The 24,327-nt window shown below is 35.3% G+C and overlaps 4 protein-coding genes and 1 long non-coding RNA gene across 5 annotated transcripts; 3 read left to right on the top strand and 2 right to left on the bottom strand.

Moving 5' to 3' along the window:
- Positions 1–2,594: 2,594 nt before the first annotated feature.
- LOC108199816 (alcohol dehydrogenase 1) lies at positions 2,595–5,484 on the top strand. Its single transcript, XM_017367805.2, has 9 exons — positions 2,595–2,944; positions 3,515–3,651; positions 3,751–4,123; positions 4,212–4,294; positions 4,391–4,466; positions 4,559–4,620; positions 4,709–4,804; positions 4,900–5,061; positions 5,147–5,484. Exons 1-9 carry the CDS (start codon positions 2,908–2,910, stop codon positions 5,255–5,257), a joined length of 1,137 nt encoding a protein of 378 aa, XP_017223294.1. The 5' UTR covers positions 2,595–2,907; the 3' UTR covers positions 5,258–5,484.
- A 1,466-nt stretch (positions 5,485–6,950) lies between these two features.
- Positions 6,951–8,305, bottom strand: LOC108197419 (delta(12)-fatty-acid desaturase FAD2). Its single transcript, XM_017365029.2, has one exon. It carries the CDS (start codon positions 8,210–8,212, stop codon positions 7,055–7,057), a length of 1,158 nt encoding a protein of 385 aa, XP_017220518.1. The 5' UTR covers positions 8,213–8,305; the 3' UTR covers positions 6,951–7,054.
- A 1,589-nt stretch (positions 8,306–9,894) lies between these two features.
- LOC108197256 (delta(12) fatty acid desaturase FAD2) lies at positions 9,895–11,688 on the top strand. Its single transcript, XM_017364829.2, has 2 exons — positions 9,895–10,153; positions 10,320–11,688. The coding sequence occupies exon 2, from the start codon at positions 10,340–10,342 to the stop codon at positions 11,492–11,494; it is 1,155 nt and encodes a 384-aa protein (XP_017220318.1). The 5' UTR covers positions 9,895–10,153; positions 10,320–10,339; the 3' UTR covers positions 11,495–11,688.
- A 2,604-nt stretch (positions 11,689–14,292) lies between these two features.
- LOC108197230 (delta(12)-fatty-acid desaturase FAD2) lies at positions 14,293–15,742 on the top strand. The gene has a single exon (XM_017364789.2). It carries the CDS (start codon positions 14,414–14,416, stop codon positions 15,563–15,565), a length of 1,152 nt encoding a protein of 383 aa, XP_017220278.1. The 5' UTR covers positions 14,293–14,413; the 3' UTR covers positions 15,566–15,742.
- A 1,688-nt stretch (positions 15,743–17,430) lies between these two features.
- LOC108198962 (uncharacterized) lies at positions 17,431–19,382 on the bottom strand. Its single transcript, XR_001802228.2, has 3 exons — positions 19,247–19,382; positions 18,631–18,694; positions 17,431–18,227 (listed from the first exon to the last, which is right to left on the bottom strand). It is a non-coding gene; the product is annotated as an uncharacterized LOC108198962 (long non-coding RNA).
- Positions 19,383–24,327: the final 4,945 nt, after the last annotated feature.

The raw sequence follows: 24,327 nt of genomic DNA, 5'->3' as shown, positions 1-24,327 counted from the left end.
TCATCTGCTTTGGGAGGACATTCAGGTCAGACTGCCTGTTTGCAGAGAATTAAATTGGCATTTTTTTGGCCAAAGATGAAGGCGGAGGTGATTGAAGAGATTAAGAGTTGTGAGATTTGCCAACGAAGTAAAAGTGAACATGTCCAATATCCGGGCCTGTTACAGCCACTAGCAGTTCCTACTCAAGCATGGAAAGAAATTTCTATGGATTTTGTGGAACAATTGCCCTTATCTGAAGGTATGGATACGGTACTGGTGGTGGTTGACAGACTATCGAAGTACGGCCATTTTGTTGCTCTCAAACATCCCTTTTCAGCAAAAGAAGTTGCAGATGTGTTTTTAGATAACATCTTTCGTCTACATGGTATGCCAAACTCGATTGTCAGCGACAGAGATAAGATTTTTACTAGTGTGTTTTGGTCCACACTATTCGAAAAGCTGGGAGTTGAATTGCATTTCAGTACAGCATATCACCCTCAATCGGATGGTCAAACGGAGAGATTAAATCAATGCCTAGAATCTTATCTCAGATGCTTCACTAGTGAGAGACCTAACAGCTGGAGGAAGTGGTTACCTATGGCTGAATTCTGGTATAATACATCCTTTCATACCAGCTTGGGAATCACACCTTATGAAGCAGTTTATGGAGTGAAACCTGTGCCTCTGTCTATGGGGAATATACAAGATATGATTATACCATCTGCTCAGGATACATTGCAGCAGAGGACTCAAGTGTTGCAGGTACTAAAGGATAATCTGAACAAAGCACAACAAAGGATGAAGTATTTTGCAGATTTGAAAAGGACAGACAGGACATTGAATATAGGAGATTGGGTTTATTTGAAGTTACAGCCGTATAAACAACAATCCGTTGCAATCAGGAGTTCCCTTAAGCTGGCTACAAAGTTTTATGGACCTTTTCAGATTACACAGAAAATTGGAAGTGTGGCTTATAAGCTGAGGCTTCCCACTCATGCAAAAATACATCCTGTATTCCATGTGTCATTACTTAAGAAGCATGTGGGTACTATTCCCATAACTACAGGAGATATTCCAGAATGCAACAATGATGACATAGTGGTTCTCAAACCAGAATTAATACTACAGAGGAGGCAGATAACTAGGGGGGACATAACAGTGTTACAGTGGCTGATCAAGTGGGAAGGTCTGGACAAAACAGAAGCATCATGGGAGGATGTTTCTTTTGTGAGACAACAATTTCCAGAATTTCAAGCTTGAGGACAAGCTTTGTCTGAAGGGAGGGCAATTGTCATGATCCAGCATTTATATTACGAGAAGTTGGAGTTAGTTGAGATCGTTAGGAAAGGCGGGAGCAAGCTTGTATATATGTAGTTCTATAGCTATAGAAAAGAGTATCAGTAGTGTTCTAGAACGAATAGTTCTATTCTGTATTCCTTCCTCCTATTCTTGTGACTCTGTATTCTCTACAGTTCTATTAATATACATCTCTTTAGGTCACATCTTGACAATAAGTTGATCGGCCCAGCACCCACTCAGTTTTCCTAAGCAGTATTTTCCTTCTGGGAAAACAAAACAAGAAAACCAAGGACTAAAACCAGGGCGGTTTTATGATATGAGTGTACATGGTTTAGGAACATGCTTTGCTGGGAACGTGACATGGATTCACATCAAACCTTCGCGAATCCTCTCCGCTATGGCTGCGTGGCATTTTCTCCCTCGCCTGCACGTGTTCCGATATACTCATATAATTTTGTTTCCATATAAATTAAAAAATAGGAAAGTTGAGCACATTTCGATAGCTGAATTTATTCTCTGTTGTTTTGATAGACCCGGTTCGACTTTGGCATCCAATAAGTATTTAAACAGATACTAAATATCAAAATAAACACTAATTTGTAAGTCATATAAACTTATATTGTAAAAAAAATAAATTAGTATTCTTAAATATGAGTGCTCGAATCAACTGACACGTATAGTTTGGAAACAAACTAGTGAGCAAGAATGTTAAATTTTGAGGGCGAAATGAGTCGGCAAAATTAAATACTGTTAGATTCAAATTAAATTTGATCAATCGATGTTTCGGGTTTCAAAGCCAATTTCAAGCAAACTGAATAACTTCAATTTTGAATTTAAATATCCAGTAGATGTATAAAATGTTAACAAAACAAAACACTCAAAATAAATTTTTAATACTCCATTTCAAAATATCCGTCAATTCTTTATTTTTGATTGATAAAATTAACGTAATTTTGATTGAATTTATATATAGTATATAATTATAAGGAAAATGTATCATTAAAAATGATATGTGATCTATTTTAAATATAATTCCCAAAACTTTAAATTTTTCTAAGAAAATTTCTTATATTTCATTGATTAAATTTTAGCTCAGCAAAACTCAAAAATAGACAATTAGTATGTCCGTCGAATTATACAAAAGTATTTGTATATAGAACTTTGTAGTGTGTCTCCGTAAATTTATAATAAAATCTTCTTTTTAGTTAGACCGCGGATTTTATCAAACTTTATTGATGATTGATGAACGATGCAGAAAATTTGATTTCGGTCCCCACAAAATTTATTTATATATTATTTCAATTATATTGCAGGTTACAGAAAGTTAGCACCGACTTACTATTGTAGTACTAAAAAATGAGACGAGGAAATACGGGGGACCAATATACTCGTACGTTGTAAAAAGGGGGGAAGTGCGGATTCTGGTATTGTGTCCGAAGAGCCTGTGGTTTTATATAACCCGTGATTCTTAGTCAAAACCTGTTAGTACTTCCCAGCTAGTATATATACATCATCAAGCCACCTGTGTTTTTCATCTCACAGTTTCTCAAGAATTTTATATACAACACAAACATACTAGAGTTCAATCATCTGTTTCACTTTACAACTTGTGAATCAATAGCAAGAAAGATGGCAAGCACTGCTGGTCAAGTCATTCGCTGCAAAGGTATTAAAATTCTACCCTGTTTTTTTTTTTTTGTAATTACTTTTAATTATTTATTTGATGTTGAATCTTGTAATGTTCATGGCTACTAGGATTGGCCCTAGGAGTACTTGCTTAAGATATTATGTTATTAAATAAAAGAAACTCCTCGATTCGGCTATTGTATACTGACATAATTTATTAGGTATCTTGTGACAAAAAAATATATTAAGTTGTTATACTTTTTCATGATTGCTTGTAAGTTGTAGAGCTATAGCTTTCAGGATCACGAGATTTTAAAATGGTTTGTATTGAAATATTTCCGGATAGCAGATAATCAGGGTTGGAATACTTTACAAAATTAGCTGAGGTTCAATAGGATTTCTAGTGATTTGCTGACACTGGCATTGATTTAAAATGGAAAAAATTCAAGAAATTATGTAATTCTAATTCTGAATTTGAAGGCCCTAGTTTAAAAATTGAAAGTACCATTTGTTAGCTATATTCTGACACTTTATTTAGTTGAAGTGTTTATAATTGTGACCAATTGATGATTTTATATGTTATTGCATTTGTTGTTACGACTATGTACAGCTGCTGTAGCATGGGAAGCAGGGAAACCACTTGTGATCGAGGAGGTTGAGGTTGCCCCTCCTCAGAAACTCGAGGTTCGGATCAAGATCCTCTTCACTTCCCTCTGCCACACTGATATTTACTTCTGGGAAGCCAAGGTACAGTTAATTGTTTTATTGGAAGAGTTGATAAGTGATTGTATATTTTTTTAGATGACTGTATTAAATTAAATTTTGTTTTATGTATAAATATTTCAGGGACAGAACCCTGTTTTCCCTCGAATTTTTGGACATGAAGCAGGGGGTATTGTGGAGAGTGTCGGAGAGGGAGTAACGGATTTGGCACCAGGTGATCATGTTCTCCCCGTCTTCACCGGAGAATGCAAGGAATGTGCACATTGCAAATCAGAAGAAAGCAATATGTGTGATCTCCTTAGGATCAACACCGACAGAGGTGTTATGCTTAATGATGGAAAGTCGCGCTTTTCAATCAATGGCAAGCCCATCCTACATTTTGTAGGAACATCCACCTTTAGCGAATACACTGTCATACATGTTGGTTGTGTTGCAAAGATAAACCCTCTTGCTCCTTTGGACAAAGTTTGTGTCCTTAGCTGTGGAATTTCAACTGGTATGATAAAGTGGACTATATGCTTATACGGTATTTCTCGATCTTTAGACTGTGCACACGTTCTAATTTTTTGTGTACTCCGTAACAGGATTGGGTTCGACTCTAAATGTTGCGAAACCTAAGAAGGGCTCAACAGTGGCTGTCTTTGGATTGGGAGCTGTTGGCCTTGCTGTAAGTTCTGGCCCTTTGTTCTTCATTTACTACGGCCTTTGGGTGATTTTTGTGTTTGGTAATATGGTAGCATTTAATTTTAATTTCTTTGATTAGGCGGCGGAAGGAGCTAGAATTGCTGGGGCTTCTAGAATTATTGGTATTGATCTGAATCCAAACAGATTTGAATCTGGTAAGCTAAAAGCTACATCATGCAATCAAACTATGAAGCATAACTAAATAGTGAAGAAATGGCTAATTAGATAACTTATATTGTATATACAGCAAAGAAGTTTGGTGTGACAGAGTTTGTGAATCCAAAAGACCACCAAAAACCAGTTCAAGAGGTCTGTTATATACCATCTTGCCTACATGTCCCTTTCATAGTTTTTTTAAATTGTTTAATAAGATGTTCGTATATGTGCCATTGTGTAGGTGATTGCTGAAATGACTAATGGAGGAGTGGACAGAAGTATCGAGTGTACCGGACATGTTGATGCCATGATTTCAGCCTTTGAATGTGTACATGATGTATGTTTACTCTGACATGCTTATGAATGTGTTATAAAGCGATTTCTTTCTTGTATTTTTCATATCCAAGACTCTAACTTAGCGAATTATTTCAGGGTTGGGGTGTCGCTGTGCTTGTTGGAGTTCCACATAAAGATGCTGTCTTTAAGACTCACCCCATGAATTTGTTGAATGAAAGGACCCTCAAGGGTAGTTTCTTTGGAAACTACAAACCTCGTACTGACCTTCCATCCGTGGTCGAAAAATACATGAACAAGGTATATAAATTTATAGAATATCATCTTTGATCTAGGAAAAGACTTCTTGGTACAGTCCTGACAGAACAAGTGCTTTGTTTTTCAGGAACTCGAACTGGAGAAGTTTATTACTCATGAAGTCCCATTTGCTGAAATCAACAAGGCCTTTGATCTGATGCTGAAAGGGGAAGGCCTCCGCTGCATTATCCGAATGTAAACAAATAATGGCCTGGGATTCAGAAATGACGCCACATTAAGAAGCATCTGAGTACTTATGTCCTTTAGAACATAAATAAAACGCTGGAATGCTGTTTAGTACAAGCTTTGTGGATCATCAAATTTTCTCTAGCTTGTGTACCGCTGAGTCTATGTACTGTGAAGACAATTCTCCCTTTGTGTTATAAGAGTTTTTCTTGGTAAAAATTAAAATTTCATTGCATTGTATATGGATTTCGTGGGTTTATATTATCACTGCTTTTTGATGACATCTCTAATAAAAATGGATCCAGGTTCATTATTAATGGTTGAAAATAACAGAAATTCAAAGACGGCAAACTCTGGCCACAGAGGCAACTAAGCAATCACTTCTCTATTACAGAGTAGTTATGAAGGATAGTATTTTGAAGAACTTGTTAAATTGGAGCTTGTGCTTAATCTCTCACGAACCAATGCTGGAAGACGGATTGTATGAGTAGTCGAGTCCTACATTGTCAAGTCAATTGAGTTGTAAACTGGGGTGAGTTTCGATTGCTCCATCACGTATGGGGTGCAAATTGTGGGATTTTGAGGTGAATTTCGGGACTTTGGCAAGTCTTGGGCTTTTTTGTGTATTCGATCTACGGACAGCTTTTCCGCGTGTGCGATCTATGGACACCAATGTAGCAGAAATTCGAGCCAAAACCGGACTAGCTAGCAGGCACAAACTTAATTAAAACCGGACTAGTTGTCGTTAGGGTTTATTATCTCGAAATTACACAGCCTTCTATAGAACCATTTCATTCACCTTGACTAATAGCATGGCTGCAGAGATACACTGGCTAATTAATGCAAGAGCAGCTGAGTTAATGATCCTCGGCAGTTGTAAGCTCTCAGGTAGACTACAATATCCCAGGATGCAAGGTAGAACTCGACTGTGAAGCCATTTGGAACCGGGCATTTTGATTTTACCATAAATTTCAGAGTGCTAAATGTCTCACTAGAATCTGCATTCCTCTTAAGAAGATTTTCATAAAAGCTCACTCAGGCCCCCTCTAAAACATTTCAGGGCCCTGTGTTGCATAAAAAAATTGGTCGAAATATTTGGGGAACCTGATAATTATGAGAGCGGTTCAGTTGGGCTGTTTGCACCCCTCTATAGCCGGCCCTGAGATCACTGCTGGACAGGGTCACAAAGCCCTCTCCGTAGAAAATTTGACAGGGTAAGAGGGAATGTGGACAACCATGAACCATCCCTCGTTTACTAGCATATACTATCCAATTTACTATAGACTGGACTCCCAATGTGTTTTTCCGTGGTATAAATTTTTTAATTACCAAAAGAAACAATTCAGAAACCGCGAAATTGTACACTTGCTTGATCCTTTCTTTTTCTGGCCTGTTTCCTTCTGCTAAGGCTTTGAACTCAAACTCTGTTGTACTCAAGAAGCAGAGGACTAATGCTCTAAGCCTCTAACCCTTAAAACTTTTAGGCACCTTACTGGTGCTATTGATAATCAGTTCTAAAGGTATACACATATTGCAAATTTGGATAACTAAAGTACTTTAAATTGCGAGAACATCAGTAATTGGAGTATAGTGTGACACTTGATGCAGTATCCAGTGATCATCAAATTGGTTTTACTTTTATAGCTAATCGTTCTTGGGTTGATTTGATCATCCATATGTGTCTAAATTGTTTTAGTATCCTTAGATTGATCGTCAAAACACACTACATTTGTAACAAAGAAAACATTACAAAGGAATGGAGCTAGCCGAAATACATAATGTAATTTTTACAGAGCAGATAGCTCAAAACTCAAAGCTTATTTTTGTACCAGTAGACACCACTGGCCTTATCACCGTCCTCCTCAGCCTCGACATAGAGACATTCCTTAGCTTCTCTCCACATCGCCTTATAAAACGGAGTGTCATCGTAGTGATAGTAATCCCCCAAGACGGGCTTGATGGCCTCGGACGCCTCCTGGGAATGATAATGAGGGATGCTGGAGATGAGATGATGAAGCACATGAGTATCCGCAATGTGATGGAACACTATGTTTAGTATTCCGTAGTTTCGGTCCACAGTAGCCAAGGCTCCCCTTAGCCAATCCCACTCGGATGAATCGTAGTGAGGCAATGAGAGATGAGTGTGATGCAGGAGAGTTATCATCACGAGGAATCCGTTGGCTACGTGTAATGGGGCGCCATAGACTAAGAAAACCCACGAAAGGCCTTTGATTGCAGCGATCCGATATAAACCATAGCCAGCAGCAAGGACACCGATATCAGATAATATAATCTGAGCGCGCTCACGTTGCGAATAAATAGGACTATAGGGGTCGAAATGTGATGCAAAGCGATCGTATGATCGTCCTGCAATGTTGACGATTAAATATAAAGGCCATCCCAAAATTAGAGTGAAGGCGATGATGAAGACGCGGCCTAGAGGGTTGTTGAAGTGATGGTAGTATGATCTGATCGTGTTCTTGAATCGCGGGACATGATTTTCATCCCGGTCGAGAGAATTAGTGTTTGCATGGTGGCGACGATGACTAATTTTCCACGAAAAATAAGGTACGAGGAGAAGAGAATGCAGAACAAAGCCGAGACTATCATTTAGCCAATGGTAGTCACTAAAGGCCTGGTGACCGCATTCATGCGCCACCACCCACACCGCGAACATAAAACAGCCTTGGACGTAAACATAGGCCGTCCATGCAAGGTACGAGAGGGGTGCGGGAATGAGGGGTATGTAACTCGTCGCAACATGGTATAACAAGAAACACGCGATAAGGTCGAAAACAAGGTAGGAAGATGAACGAATAATCGAACGATTGAAACAATGTGGGGGAATGGCCTTCTTGATATCGGATATCGTAAAAGGCGGTTTTTGGTGAGGAACTCGACGGATTAATTTCTGATCAACCGGTTTTTGTTGATCAGTGTTAACAGGCATTCGTCCACCTTTACCCATTTGAGCACCAGAAAAAAGCTACCAAGTTTAAGATGTGTTGAACTTGAACCTGATTAGCTTTGTGTTTTGCTTATGTTGCTAACTTGCTATTGAGTATGGTCTATTTATATAGTTTGTGAAATATTTGAAATAATAGTGACCAAAGTGAGTAATGTGCAAAACGTTGAGCAGTCAAGACTGTGGAGACTGGATTGATGCACATGACAAATGGTACGCCAAAGCTGAATTTAGAGGACAGCACGCCGCTGACTGATTGGAGTGTTGAAACTTGAAAGCAATAATAAAAGCTGGTTTGGAGGTTCATTTGGAGTGATAATGCAGGAGTGTACAGAAAAAAGAGAGAGGTCGACAAGATTGTTTTCAGTACAGCACGCCACTGATACTACTATTAGATCACACATATTCGTTTCTGAAAATATATACTCCCTCCGTCCCGGTCAATAATATACATTGGGGGACGGGGGCGCGGCACGGACTTTAACGCTTCAATATAGTATATTTCTGTAAATTATTTTTAAGATTTTCTTTTTTTGTATAAAAGTATAACATTTATATTTTTATACAAAAAAAGAAAATCTTAAAAATAAGTTGTGGAACTATGTTTAATAAGAGCCTTAAAAAACGTGTCGAGCAGTGAAAAAGAAACGTATACAATTGACTGGGACAGAGTGAGTATTATATTATTTTGATTTGATCGGTCTCAATCAAAAATATTCCCTCAGTCATGTGCAGGGAATATTACTATGTAATAAAATAACAATTGTTTTTGGAAAATTCTCCACCTAGAAAAATGTTTATTTTCAAAATAATATAATATGTTAGGCCTACAAGTAAAGTCTTAAAAATCAATAATTAATTATCTATTAAGTAGTATTCCACGGCTCTCTGACTCAATTCAATACAACTGAATTGGGTAAGAAACATTCTCTTTTTTTTTCCGATAGACTTTCACTTCAGTAAATTGTACCGAATACAACATCGAAAGAATTGGGTACAATATCGAAAGAATTGAAAGAACTTCTTTCATACCTGAAAGATTTTATCTAACCAGAATACATATCGAAATGTCCCACAATAAATTAGATAAAAATTTTAATGTCCGAAAAAAACACTCGGAAAAAAAGAGAGCAAAATCCGTGGAACTAAGAAACATTCTATGTTGATATTGGTCAATAATGGCTAAGTTCATAATATGTCAATAATAATGATCATTACTAAAATCTGTGAAAAAAGATTATGAAGTAGAAACTTGAAAACTAATTAAAATCTTAAATTTTAAATTTCATTTATTTCCAACATATAATATATTTAGTTTAGATATGTGATAATAATATAGAAATTAGATGTTATCATTATCCAGTTAGACCTTTAGGTTTCCTCCACCCTTTTCTGCTGCCCAGGCTGCAAGAGACCTGTGTCGTTTATTATTTTTATTATAGATGGTGCCCTGTATCTCAAATTTGTTAATATATTTGCTATACATATTCAAGACTGTATTTTTGTTAATATTAGTTACAAATTTGTTCCGAATTATTGAAAACTTTTTAAGTGCCAATGCCACGATGCATGTTCCAATAAAGAATAGCTGCCAAGAATGACCGGAGGAGAATACTACTGTAGTAGCCATTCTTGACCGACAATTTACTTGACTTTAATTATTTGCATTCATCACCATGCTTACTATTGCTGCCACATAACACCATATCTTAAGTAGGTGAATTATATATTTTGCACGTTCAAATTCTCAGGGTGGCGGGCGCTTAGGCCACTCTCAACACTCATAATATTTTTCAAATAATATAAGTGCAGCTAGTGCATTAGTATCACAAGCTCATAACCCTCTTATAAATACTCAAAGCTTCTGCTCAGACTATACAAACTAAAAGAGCAATACATCACAGAGAAGAGAGCTTAGGCAAGAAAGCACTCCAGCTCTTTCAGGTACATGTATATTCTTCTGTACTTCCAGCTAATCAATTACAGTACTAGTAGTGTTATGTTTTTAGCATGCATATTGCTGTAAAAGTGCACATGAATGATTCAGAAAACATGCAAAGTTAAATAACAAGTTCTTACAATTTTTTTTTTCTTTCTGGTTCTATTGCAGGCAATTAGTAATTGGAGACAATGGGCGCAGGTGGGCGTATGTCTACTGCTCCATCGAATGGCAAGAAGACTGCAGCAGAAGCACTTAAACGCGCTCCTCATGAGAAACCTCCTTTCACCATAGGTGACCTTAAGAAAGCCATTCCTGCTCATTGCTTTGAAAAATCACTCATCACTTCTTTTCGTTACCTCATTCAAGATCTCCTCATGGCCTATGCCCTTTACTATGTTGCCACAAATTACATAGACCAGTACCTTCCACATCCTCTTAATTACTTAGGTTGGGCAGCTTACATTGCTGTCCAAGGTTGTGTCTTAACCGGGGCTTGGGTCGTAGGCCACGAGTGTGATCATGATGCCTTCAGTGATTATGGTTGGGTGAATGACCTTGTTGGCCTTGTTGTCCACTCTTCTCTCATGGTCCCTTACTTCTCTTGGAAAATTAGCCATAGACGTCACCACGCCAACACTCAATCCCTTGAGAACGATGAGGTTTATGTCCCTAGATTTAAGTATAACATCAGGAACTACTACAAAATTTTCAACAATCCTCCTGGCCGTGTGCTTGTGTGGGTTACCACTCTCCTCATAGGTTTTCCTTTATACTTGATGTTCAATGTTTCGGGACACAAGTATGAGAGGTGGACTTCACACTATGATCCCCATAGCCCTCTGTACACAGAACGTGAGCGTAAACAGATCATTGTTTCTGATGTTGCCATTCTTACTGTCATCTATGGTCTATACCGTCTCGTATTAATCAAAGGATTTGCATGGGTCTTCTGTGTTTATGGAGGTCCATTGCTAGTTGTTAACGGATGGTTCACACTGATCACAATCCTCAATCATACTCATCCATCTGTCCCTTACTACGATTCATCAGAATGGGATTGGTTGAGGGGAGCTCTCTGTACCGTTGACAGAGACTATGGGATTTTGAACAAGGTATTCCACAATGTATGCAATGCTCATGTTTGCCACCACATTTTCTCCATGATCCCACATTACCACGGACTCGAAGCCACAGAGGCCATGAAGCCTGTATTGGGTGATTATTATCAATACGATGGAACTCCGATTCTTAAGGCAATGTACAGAGAAATGAAGGAATGCATTTACGTCGAGAAAGATGAAGGAGAGACCAAAGGGGTCTACTGGTACAGAAAGGACATTTGAAACTGAAAACGATATTGACTCCTTTCTCTACTCATTCCCATGTTGCAATTTTCTACATTTCCTTAGATAGCATGTTGTAGGTTCATTAGTTTATTGCTCATTTTGAATAAGATGAGTCCACAAGCAGTGGATAATTTGTAAGTTGTAATGTAGCCTAGTATGATTGCATCAATGAAATTATGATTGTCCAAGAACATACTTTGTAAAATGAGTGGAGGTCCCCATTGTGGATGCTGCAAATATTCCATGAAACATATTACAGTGAACCTCAGTTTTTCTGAGACAATCAAACACAAAGTACTACAAACCAACATAAAAAAAAAGAAAGATATGAAATTTAATCAAACACCTGAGAGGGAGAGCACCTTTGATTATTGACCAAAAACTTTCCTAAGCTTAAAGGCCAGAACTGTATCAGGAAGAAAAGCTCATTTCCCTTAAAAGGCAGGCTGGAATCTTGTACAAAGATAGAAAATAAATGTAACTAAAATATTAAGAAATGCTTTTCAAATGTTTCAAAATAATATGGGAATTTAAACAATGATAAAATTTCCTTTAAGTTCAAGACAAAGAGATATGGTTCTCTGTCAAGGTGGTCTCACTCTCACAGGCTTTCTTGTGAGACCTCTTGTAGGATGAGTTTGCTCCACTTTTAGTAGGGCATGCCCTGTGTATTTTGTTTGTGGGGTTAATACAATTAGTACTCTACAAAAATAAATTACTTATGTTGAATGTGTGTATAATCTCAAAACATTTTTGTGCTTTGCATGAAACTAAAATTTAGAAGGATAAAGGTAGTTCTGTATCGAAAAGGCAACCAATGGTGCATTTGAGTTCGCTTAGTTAACTCGAAGGTAAAATATTTTTATTTTTTTTTTTCCATTTTCAGAAAGTTTTCCAGAAGAGTTGAAGTTTTTAGGAAGAGATGATTCAGAGTTTTAAAGATGAGGCCTTTCCATGCTTGCCCGTTCATAGTCCCTGGTTGAATTTTTCCTTATTTGCAAAAGGAGTAACAGATAGTTTTATGAGACATAATAAAAATTAATTTGGCAAAAAAGAAAATTCCATTTATGAAAATTTATGAAATATTGACATTATTAAAAACTATGATCTTAGTGATTTAGTCTGTGGGAAAGAGCATGTGCCTTTAATATGCCTGATACAGTAATCCTTCTTCCAGTGGATGATTAAGATTCAGAAACATCTTAGAGCATGCTGGTTTATTTATTGAACAAGGACAATCTCATTATGTGTTGAAAAACTTAAAAATGTTAAAGATGATTATATCTAATATATAATTTGTTTATATAAAGAAATTGAGAGAGATCAGCTACTCTTGCTTTTGCTTCACTAGTCTTGTTAATGTTTGACATGATTAATCGATCGTATCATTTCATGTAAAGATTTGAGGGTTAAAAGAGATTGAAAATTCCAATCTTAGAAAGTAGCCTGCCACAGAGCACCAAGTAATATATAAAGTTTTGGTGCCAGAACAGATGAACAACCTATTGATGAATGCTTATATCAGCAGCAATGGTGATATCATTTTGTTAATTTATAGCTTGCAACATGATAAAAAAATTATTAGTCCTCTAAATACGTATATATGATTATGAGCAATGCAGAGCTGATTTGTTGTCACATAAGAGTAACCGTTGATAAAATTGATAAGCAGATCTCACTAGAAGAAGAGGTCCGGAATCACTTGAAGTTTACACCACACATCTACCATTGCCTTATGCTCTATAAGAAAATCTAAACAATATGTTTTGTTTCTTAGCCATTCATAAATTGGGAAAAATGATATATTATGAAAAAACAGACTGGTTTAGTCATGCTGAACCAATGCATGATATATCCCAAAAGGTAATACTAACTTCTTTTTTCCTAATAATACTAACTAGTCTGGATAACATCAAATTCAAAACTGTATTTCACAAATATGTTGATGTAATCACTAATAAAATTAAAACTAAAACCACTTATTAGTCCTCTCAACACATATGTGCGGAGCTGATTTGTTGTCACATAAGAGTAACTGTTAATAAAGATGATGAGCGAATCTCACCAGAAGAGGTCTGGAATCCCTCGAATTTCACACCACACATCTACCATTGTCTTGTGCTTCTGCAAGAAAATCTGAACAATATGTTTTGCTACTTGGCCATTCATAAAATGGGAAAAACTATATATTATGAGAAAACAGTCTTGTTTAGTCATGCTCAACCAATCCATGATATATATCCCAAAAGGCAATACTAACAATTTTTCCTAATAATACCAACTAGTCTTGATAACATCAAATTCGAAACTGTTTTTCATAATATGTTGATGTAATCAAATTTTTTAATAAAATTGAAATTAAAAACACTTTAAGTTTAGTATTTCTTAACAGCGGGAGTTCTATACGAGGCATGCTAAGTAACCTGCAAGAAGTTGATAAATGATACAAAGATAGCAAAGTGCAATCTTTTTAAGCTTTTAGTATAAAATCCCACTATCCCTTTACTTTAAAATTATATTTTTATATTCTAAAAGTAAATCTACCAATGCATTAATCAATAAAGAATAGCTGCCAATAAGGACTCAAGAGTGGTGTCCTGGAGTAGCCTTATGAGACTGAGAATTTATTTGACCTTATTTGCAAATTATCATGACAGGGCAACTAATATCTTGCAGAACACCAGATTCAAGTAGAAGAATAATATTTTGCACGTTGAAAACTCAAGTGTGGCGGGCGCTATAGGCCACCACAGTCCACAACACGAGCCGTTCCAATAAAATTTTACAATGATATCTTCATTATAAATACTCAGAGCTTCAGCTTCAACTAAACACCACCAAACTTCATCAAACAGCCAACACAACTCAATTATTTTACTTCCTGATTATATTGAAGGCATTCAGTAATCAGGAACAATGGGTGCAGGTGGTCGAATGTCGGATCCTCCTAAGGCCAAAAAAACTGAAACAGAAGCACTTCGACGTGCTCCTCATGAGAAACCTCCTTTCACCATAGGTGACCTTAAGAAAGCCATTCCTGCTCATTGCTTTGAAAAATCCCTCATCACTTCTTTTCGTTATCTCATTCAAGATCTCCTCATGGCCTATGCCCTTTACTATGTTGCCACGAATTACATAGACCAGTACCTTCCGCATCCTCTTAATTACTTGGGATGGGCGGCTTACATTGCTGTCCAAGGTTGTGTCTTGACTGGGGCTTGGGTCGTAGGCCATGAGTGTGATCATGATGCCTTCAGTGACTATGGCTGGATCAATGACCTTGTCGGCCTTGTTGTCCACTCTTCTCTCATGGTCCCTTACTTCTCTTGGAAAATTAGCCACAGACGTCACCACGCCAACACTCAATCTCTTGAGAACGACGAGGTTTATGTCCCGAGGTTCAAGTCCAACATCAGGAATTACTACAAAATTTTCAACAACCCACCTGGCCGTGTCCTTGTGTGGGTTACCACACTCCTCATAGGCTTCCCTTTGTACCTGATGTTCAATGTTTCTGGACACAAGTATGAGAGGTGGACTTCACACTATGATCCCCATAGCCCTCTTTACACAGAACGTGAACGCAAACAAATCATTGTTTCTGATGTTGCCATTCTTGCAGTCATCTATGGCCTATACAATCTAGTATTAGCCAAAGGATTTGTCTGGGTTTTCTGTGTTTATGGAGGTCCATTGCTTGTTGTCAATGGATGGTTCACATTGATCACCATCCTCAACCATACTCATCCCTCTGTGCCTTACTACGATTCAACCGAATGGGATTGGTTGAGGGGAGCTCTATGCACTGTCGACAGAGACTATGGAATATTGAACAAGGTGTTCCACAATGTCTGCAATGCTCATGTCTGTCACCACATATTCTCCATGATCCCACATTACCACGGACTCGAAGCCACAGAGGCCATGAAGCCTCTATTGGGTGATTATTATCAGTATGATGGAACTCCAATTCTCAAGGCAATGTACAGAGAAATGAAGGAATGCATTTACGTGGAGAAAGATGAAGGTGAGACTAAAGGAGTCTACTGGTACAAAAAGGATATTTAAATTTAACTGAAAAGGAGTTCATCAAGTTTTTCTATTTGTCATCATGTATTCATGTTAAAGAAGTTTCTTAATTCCTTTCCTAGATAGCAGATCGTGGATTCATTGAGCTCATCGTTCATCTATATTAAGATCAATCAACGAGTGATGGATAATTTGAATAAACGACAATTACAAAGATTTATCTCTTACAATTATATTTTGTAGGTGTTAGCGATTTTGCAACTTTAACTCAAGTGTACTTATCCCAACAAGTAGTATATTAATTCATTCTCACGAGTTTAATTTGAGCTGCTAAGTGCTAATTACCATTCACTATCGTTCGCCCAATCCAAGTTAAATAAACTATGATGAAAATTTTATCATAAACTACTACTCCCTCCGTCCCAGTGAATTGTATACAGTTTCCTTTTTGAGACGTCCCATCAATTGTATACATTCCAAAAATAGTAAACTTTTATAATACTATAAAATATCATTACACCAACTACTTTCCTCCACTATCTTCATTCTATAATAATATAAACACTATTACACCCACTACTTTTCTCCACTATCTCAAATCTATTATTAAATATACATGGGTCCCACCACTATACCCACTTTTCATCTAACTTTACTAATTTCTTAAACAATTTCTTGGTCTCCGTGTCCCAGCCATTTGTATACAAATGACTGGGACAGAGGGAGTACTAATATGAAAATACACACAAGACTAAGAATGAAACAAGATTTAAATCTAGACCTTTAACTCCATCTTGAGTTTACAAGCACCTTCCATCATCTCTATTTTCATGTTCAAACCGCTAGTCTAAGGTACACATATATTCACAAGGACCTTCTGTATCTCACGTGTTAAATCCATGAGCAGCATGAATACATGATCCTAATTTGACTATTTGGGGGTGATCAAGTACATTCCTATCATGAACACAAACTAACAATATGTCAATCCCAAGTTAAATTGATCGGGTCTAATTAAGGTTGTCTCTTCCAAGCATCACCAAGATTATTGAATCAATCTCAAAGTTAATTACTCCTTCAGAAGCATTATACACAAACCAACATAATCAATTACATGAACACTAAATCTAAGAATCAAGAAGAACGCACACTTATATATATATATAGAGAGAGAGAGAGCTTTACTCCAATAGAAACCTCCTTATTCTAGAAACTAGAAACTATCACTAAATTTCTAAGAGAATATCACTAAATTCTCAAACAACCCCATTTTCTGCCTTCTTCTTCTCCAACCCACCAACCCTCCACCCCGCTTCCGGCAGCTTCACCCTACCACCCCCGCCAAGTCTCTGCTACTCTCTCCACCTCCATGCCGCCCGACCCTCCATAGCCACCACCTCCATGTCGACCTCCATTATTTATATCACCACCAAATCCAACCCCCCTCCGGCCTCCACCGCCCCTTCCATTCCACCCCCACCTCCACCTCCACCTCCACCTCCACCTTCGTCCTCACCTCCACCTCGGTCTTCCTCACCTACAGTACCGTATATCTAGCTTAATACCGATTTAAATTCCAGATCTTTGCCAAAAATCTGCCGGACAAAGCTAAAGGCTCCTTCCATGTCCACCACCTCCATCTCCACCTTCACCTCCATTATCTCCACCACCGCAACCACCACCTGAATCGGCAACTAGAACAGATTCAGAAATTCTGGGCAGTTTCCGTAAGTTTTCACTAATTCGTGCAACACATATCACTAAATCGTAAAGAGAATATCACTAAATTGTACTGAGGATATCACTAACTTGTATTGGTTTCTAGTTTTTATTTTAAAAGTGGTTTCTATTTGATCATGAGCCTATATATATATATATAACTCAAGAATCCATCAAGGCCTTGAATAACAATTAGTTCAACATCTCAAAGATTAACACAACAATAAAATTAAGAAGATGAAAGAAAGATAATTAAAATCATTGTGATGTTACTTCAGTCTCAATCTCCCAATTGATATATGTTGTCTTTCTCCAAGTGTCTAGGGGATGCAGTCACTCGTATTACTACTTTAGGAGCTGTCCTCGACTCGGCCAATAATGAACCAACTCCAGTCAGGTTTAGACAGTCTATGATACAGAACCTTGTAGTTTCAGCTACGGAGGAGTTAAAAGTGATGTCATTCACTAGAAAACTCTTGTCGACTCCAGGTTGTGCTGATGGTGCAACTAGCGAGCTAGATGAGATGGAATACCTAGCACAGATTCCAAATCTATTTGAACCAACAAGATTAGCCTATACACGTGAAAATTTACGCTATGTAGCCAGAGATTTACTGAACCCTAGACAGTTGCTTGATATATTATGAACATGGTAAGTATAATGTTATATGTCGCGAAGCTTCACCTGTATAGCATTATACTATCTTGTTCATGAATATATCAAGCAATTGTGTGGGGTTCAGTAATTCTCTAGCTACATGGCGTGAAGCTTCACGTCTTGTTGGTTCAAATAGATTCAGAATCTGTGCTAGATGTTCCATCTCATCTAGCTCGCTTGTTGCATCATCAGCACTGCTTGGAGTCCACTAGGGTTTTCTAGTGAATGACATCATTTTTAGGTCCCGGAGTAACTAAAACTAAAAGGTTATGTATCATGGATTGTCTAAATCTGGCTAGAATTGGTTCATTATTGGTCGAATGCCTGTTAATGAAAATGTAACAAATCAATTTTGGATATAAATATATAAAATTTAGATGAATTAATAAATAATTAAAATATGATTATATATATGACTTATATAATGTTCTGAACTATTATAAAGAGAATAAACAAGAAGAATTATCAAAAATATTATTTTTAGATTTTTTTTGTGATTTTATTAAAATATTAACAAAAATATGGTTTGTAAATAAAAAACTATTTTCCATTTTTCTTATATAATTGTAACCCCCTAATACAATTTTTTTTTTGAAAAAAATCGAAGTCAATTTTAATTGCATCAAAGGCTGGTCTTGGTTCCATCCAATTGCATTTGGTTGCTAAATCGTATATTTTGAATAACTCATAAGTCATACAAATGTATATGAAAGGAAAAAAATATTACCCGCAAATTGTATCCAATCAAATGAAGACTTTAATCTTTCGTGGAGCACTTTCTTCATTGTTTACTGCAAGAGATTCATGTATATAAATCATATAAATTTCATAAACCAAATTGGAGATAGTAAAAATAATGCCAATAAATATTTTGGAGGAGAAAAATGATATCAAATATGGTTAAACTTATGTGTTATGTGTTATGTTGGAGTTGTCAACTAATCTTTTATTGTCGGCAAACTAAAAATCTTAACCGAAATTGATTTAATAAAAATTTAAAATTTAAATAATTATCAAACTACAGGGTTATAATGTGATTCAATTTAATTCTAGATTAAATACCCAAAACTCATTTAAAACCGTAACTTACTAAAATCTAAACATATCTAAAATTTAAAATAAAATAATTTCAAACAATGTGCGTGTGTGCGCGTGTTGCGAATTGGATCATACACAAACTTGTTTCGTTTCAATTTTAAAATAACAAATCTGAAACTTGCTTTTATTTCAATGAAAATTGAGTAAGTATTCAACGTTGTTGATAGATCTAGCACATTTTTTACTATATCAGCATATGTATGTATTCATATATTATTGTTTCAAAAGTCAAAGCAGTAACTTACCGATATATCAAAATTATTGTGACGCTAAGTATTTTGTTTGTGTGCATATGTAGTATCACCATGGATATGAGCACTTGATATAGACTGGAGAAGAGATGTTTGAAAAGAAAAAAACTGAGAAAACAATCATAGAGATGTTAAGATATAAGAACACATAAAAATGATGAGGCGGCGGATATATATAGATATGATCGAAGAAAAATAGGGTTTTTGCCAATATATTTGGGCTGGACCGTGGGATGGGCTTACAAATAGAACGCTATAACATATACATATAACATTTAATATTATATTATTTAGATTTAGATCGATTTGACACAAAAATGAATTAATTTTGTGGTTTAGTTTTAAATGACTCATACGGGCTTGAATTTTAAAATCGCAAACTCAAATAATACATCTTCTTGTTAACTTTAGTGTCATGCAAAATTTTCAATCCTAAAAATGAAGTACGTAAATAAAACAAATCAATAAAAAGTGAGGCAAAGGTAAGAAATATAGGTCAACTAGATATTTATATTTTTTATATGAATTTCTATTTTTTTTTGGTTGGTCACAATGTCAGGGTATAATAATAAAGTGGTGTAGTATATTATGATTTTTTGTGTGTTCAAAACACAAATACTTGTATATGCTAAGTGATCAATTATTTTTTTTTAAAAAGGTATGAGGTTATAGGTTCATGGGCATCATATATATCATATGGATTATGTTGGGAATATATGTTAAGTAGGGGTGGCAATATGGTAACCGACACGAATTTGACCCATAAAATACGAATTCAGGTTGGAGTTTTTCGGATTTGGGTAGAATTCGGGTTGATTATTCAGGTTGACCCAAAATCAACCAGAAAAAACGGGTCATTTTCGGGTTGAAATCGGGTTACCCGAAATTAACCCGAAATAACCCGAAAATGAATACATTTTTTAAAAATCCTACATATTTATATAAAATACATATATTTATATTATTTTTTAATATCTATTAGTTAAATTCAATAAAATACTATTTGATTTATTAGAAATTAATTTACTTGAATTAAAATGACAATTATTTATTATTTGAAAAATATTCTTATTAATAAATATTATGGATCGGGTCCGGTTCAAGTTGAATATTGTGACCCATTAAAATTCCGGTCAGGTTCGAGTTGGCTAAAAAACCGACTTGCGCCTGTTAACCCGACCCGTACCCAGTCCCAAACCCGAAATCGCCAATCTTAATCTTGGGTTTAATGATAATAATTCACTAATTAGCATTAAATTATAATTATTTTTAACCAGTCAGCGAGTGATATTCATAAGAGTATTTGTTGATTAGGTTACTTACTAGTTGATAGTATTATAAAAATATTTTAAAGTAAATTTTATATATTAACGGATAAGATTTCGTAACAAGTGAAGTGATCTTAAAATAACAGTTGATTGTCAAATAAATCATGAATGAAACGGTCCGGATGGAAAGAACATTTAGTCAAATGATAACTATTCTAAAGCATGAAATTCTCACAAGTGAAAGGAAGACCAACAAATAACTTCATGAGTATCAATAAATGAAGAATAAAGTGTATCAACGTGTTTTAACGAAATTTTATACGGGTGAATGATATGTGAATTAATTTGAGCGATAAAATGAATAAAACGAGACAAATATTTGGTGACGCGGAAAACCCCCGATGTAGGGTAAAAACCGCGGATGGGATTGGTTACCCAGCCGAAAGAAAATATTCACTATATGAATGGTTTACAGGAGATGAAGATGAAATTGTAATTCGAGTAAGAATTGTTGTCCTCTCTTCGTTTACACACCTACTATTTAGAGCATTCTCATTGGGGTCTCTTTCTTTAACCCCAAAAACTTACTATATATAGTAATTTCCCATAATTATCCCAAAAGTTTAGTTTTCTGTTAAGACGTTATCACATTCCAGTCCTTATCTCCATCTCTATATTGTTTTTTTAATATTTTTTTTATGTATCCTTCTTTTACAAAATTTAAATTTGTATAACGGTAATATATATTCCTATCTCATATACTCCTTTCTTTCATCAGTTCATCAATAACTTGTAATTCTTTCAAATATTTGTAGAAATTTCTTTGTGGTATCACATATCATTAAATGGTTAGATCATTGTTTCGCAAAATCTTAGCATACTTTTCTTCAAAAGATGATACAGATGTTGAAAGTGAAAGGGCTTATAGACAGTATTCTGAAAACAGGCGACATCGCAAGTTCATTCGTCGAAATCATAACCAGGGGGCATGAGCGCCTATTTCGTGATTATTTTGCTGAGAATCCTGTTTATTCCACAACTCCAGCCTTCCTACTTTTGCTCCACCAACCCACGTGCATGTAACCGCCTCCAATTTTGGTGCCTCCTTATCTCATTTTCTTATTTGAATTGTACTTCTGTAATCCTGCAGATTGTTACGAGTTACGATCCATTCCATGACTTATCCAACAACTTTCAACTGCTTTATGACTCCATGTGGGCTGAAGATCCTCTAGCCGTAGTCCAAAATAATTATCGTGGTCCAGTTTGTATTTCAGGCCCATTCTTTTTTGTTTATCAAGTGCAGCCATGTTAGGAAAAATAAATGTAACAAAAATAAATATATTAATATTTATTTTTATACCATCCATTATCCAAATTCTTGTAATTAATATTTCAAGTCACGTTTGTAAAATTCAGGGCATAAGTTAGAGCTGTTAACGAAACGAATATTTAATGAAATGTTCGGTATTCGAATTCGTTTAGTATTATTCGTGTTCGTTTATTAACAAATACAAATACGAATTCAAATCTTAAAAAATATTCGGTTCATTAACAAATACAAATTCGAGTAGATAAATATTCGTATTCGCTATTCACTTAATTATTCGGAAATTAAATATTATATATATATATATATTATATAAAAATATTATATTTCTTATTTAATAGGATTATAGATTATTTTGAGACCAGATATTAAATTAAACCAGCCCCGTCCATAGTGGTGAGCATCGGGCGGTTTGGGCGGTTTGAAAGGTCTAAACCAAACCAAACCGAAATAATCGGTTTTTCAAAATCTCAATCCAAAACCAAACCATTATGTTTAAAATCCAGACCAAACCAATCTGTTTAAAACGGTTCGGTTCGGTTTGGTTTCGGTTTAAACCGTTTTTTATATGTAAAACAAAGTTAGCAACAAAATTAAATTTTAACTTGAAAATAAGGAATGAAAAATTCAATTTATATTTTCTATTTAATCATATTTAAAGAGGATACAAGAATATATTAGCTTGATAGATAAAAAGAGACGGAAGAAAATTAAAAAAAATGTGATTCGTATATTTTTACAAAAATATAAATAAAAAGAATGGAAATATTATACATACATCGAAATTAATATCATAAAATAGAATAAATAATATTTTTAAAAAAAATCTTTACTAGGATACCTTTTATATTTTTAAGATTTTACATTTTTTCGTAGATTATAATTTTATTATTAATAATACATTATTCGTACATGTATATTTATAATATTTAAATTTACACATTCGGTTAATCGGTTCGGTTCGGATTTATCGGTTGGTTTGGAGGTAAAAACCGAAACCAAACCGAAATAATTCGGTTTTTATAATTTGAAACCATAACCAAACCAAACCGTTATTAAACCGTTAAATTCGGTTTGAGCGGACTGGATCGGCCGGTTTCGGTCGGTTTGGAGAATTTTTGCTCACCCCTACCCGTCCATATACTAAAAGGTTGAGCCAGTGAAAGTTCTGTTGCATGATCTTAGAGTTAATTAAGACATATTAAATTTTACATTTTGGTTGTAATTGAATTTTGTTTCTTTGAATTGGATGATTGTAGTCTGTGTAATTAGTATTTTATAGTTTGCTTGAATTGGTGTAGTATAAGAGTTTATTACTTTTGTCACGAGCTAGCACTTCAGTTATTTAGTTCCATTTTGTTTTAAAAGAGTACCTTAAACGAATATGAATAGTTAGTGAATCTAACCGAATCCGAATAAAAAACAAATAATTATTCGGATAATAAACGAATACAAATCCGAATATATGTATTTAAACCGTATACAAATACGAAAATTAAGATATTCGTTTCGAATTCGTTTCGTTAACAGCCCTAGGCATAACACAACGCATGAAGTGTAATGCAAAATTAATGGACAATGGGGCCGTTTGGCTAAGCTTAAAAGAAGTGACTTCTACTTAAAAGTAAAGAAGTGGAAGAGGAGTGAGAAGTTGGTTCGGATTAGAGGTGTTTGGATGCCGTGAATTTTAAGTACTTAGGTGTTTGGATAACTTGACTTATAATAAATGGTAGATTTGATAATTTTAAACATAATTTTTTTTTTCTATTTAAAAATATCAAACTATTATTAATATAAAAATCATTATTTAAAGTACATATCAAAAAATAAATTACTAACGAAAAGATAGGTGAGTTTTGTTTTACATGCAAGTAGGTAAGTTTTTGTTTTACATACAAGTTAAAAAAAAGAAGCTGAAAGCCGGGGAAGAGAAGTTAGACTTCCTAACTTCTCAATTCTTCTGCAAAAGCTCAAGAAAAGTTGGCATTACTTTTTTACCCAAACAGTCATCAAAATGTAGAAGTTGCTTTTTCATGGAAAAGAAGCTCTGCTTCTCAATGCCAAACACCCCCAATATAATGACTAATTAACGGAGAAAGTATAACATTATCTATACGTTGATACTCCCTCTGTCCCATTTAATTGTATACGTTTCTTTTTCATTGCTCGACACGCACTTCAATGCTCTTATAAAATATAGTTCTATAACTTATTTTTAAAATTTTCTTTTTCTGTATAAAAATATAACATTCAAATTTTTATTCAGAAAAAAAAATTCTAAAAATAAGTTATGGAACTATACTTTACGGGAGCATTAAAGTCCGTGCCGCGTCCCCGTCCCCCAATGTATATATCTCAGGAGGACGGAGGGAGTAATAACTAGTCATAATTCAAATTGGACAAACTGTCAAATCATATAGGTCCATAAAAAATCACAAAAAAACTCAAGAATCAAGACGAACATATTCATCTTATCA

Source organism: Daucus carota, chromosome 8 (genome assembly GCF_001625215.2).
Source record: "Daucus carota subsp. sativus chromosome 8, DH1 v3.0, whole genome shotgun sequence".
Taxonomy (NCBI): Eukaryota; Viridiplantae; Streptophyta; class Magnoliopsida; order Apiales; family Apiaceae; genus Daucus; species Daucus carota.
This window is presented reverse-complemented; position numbering and strand designations above follow the sequence as displayed.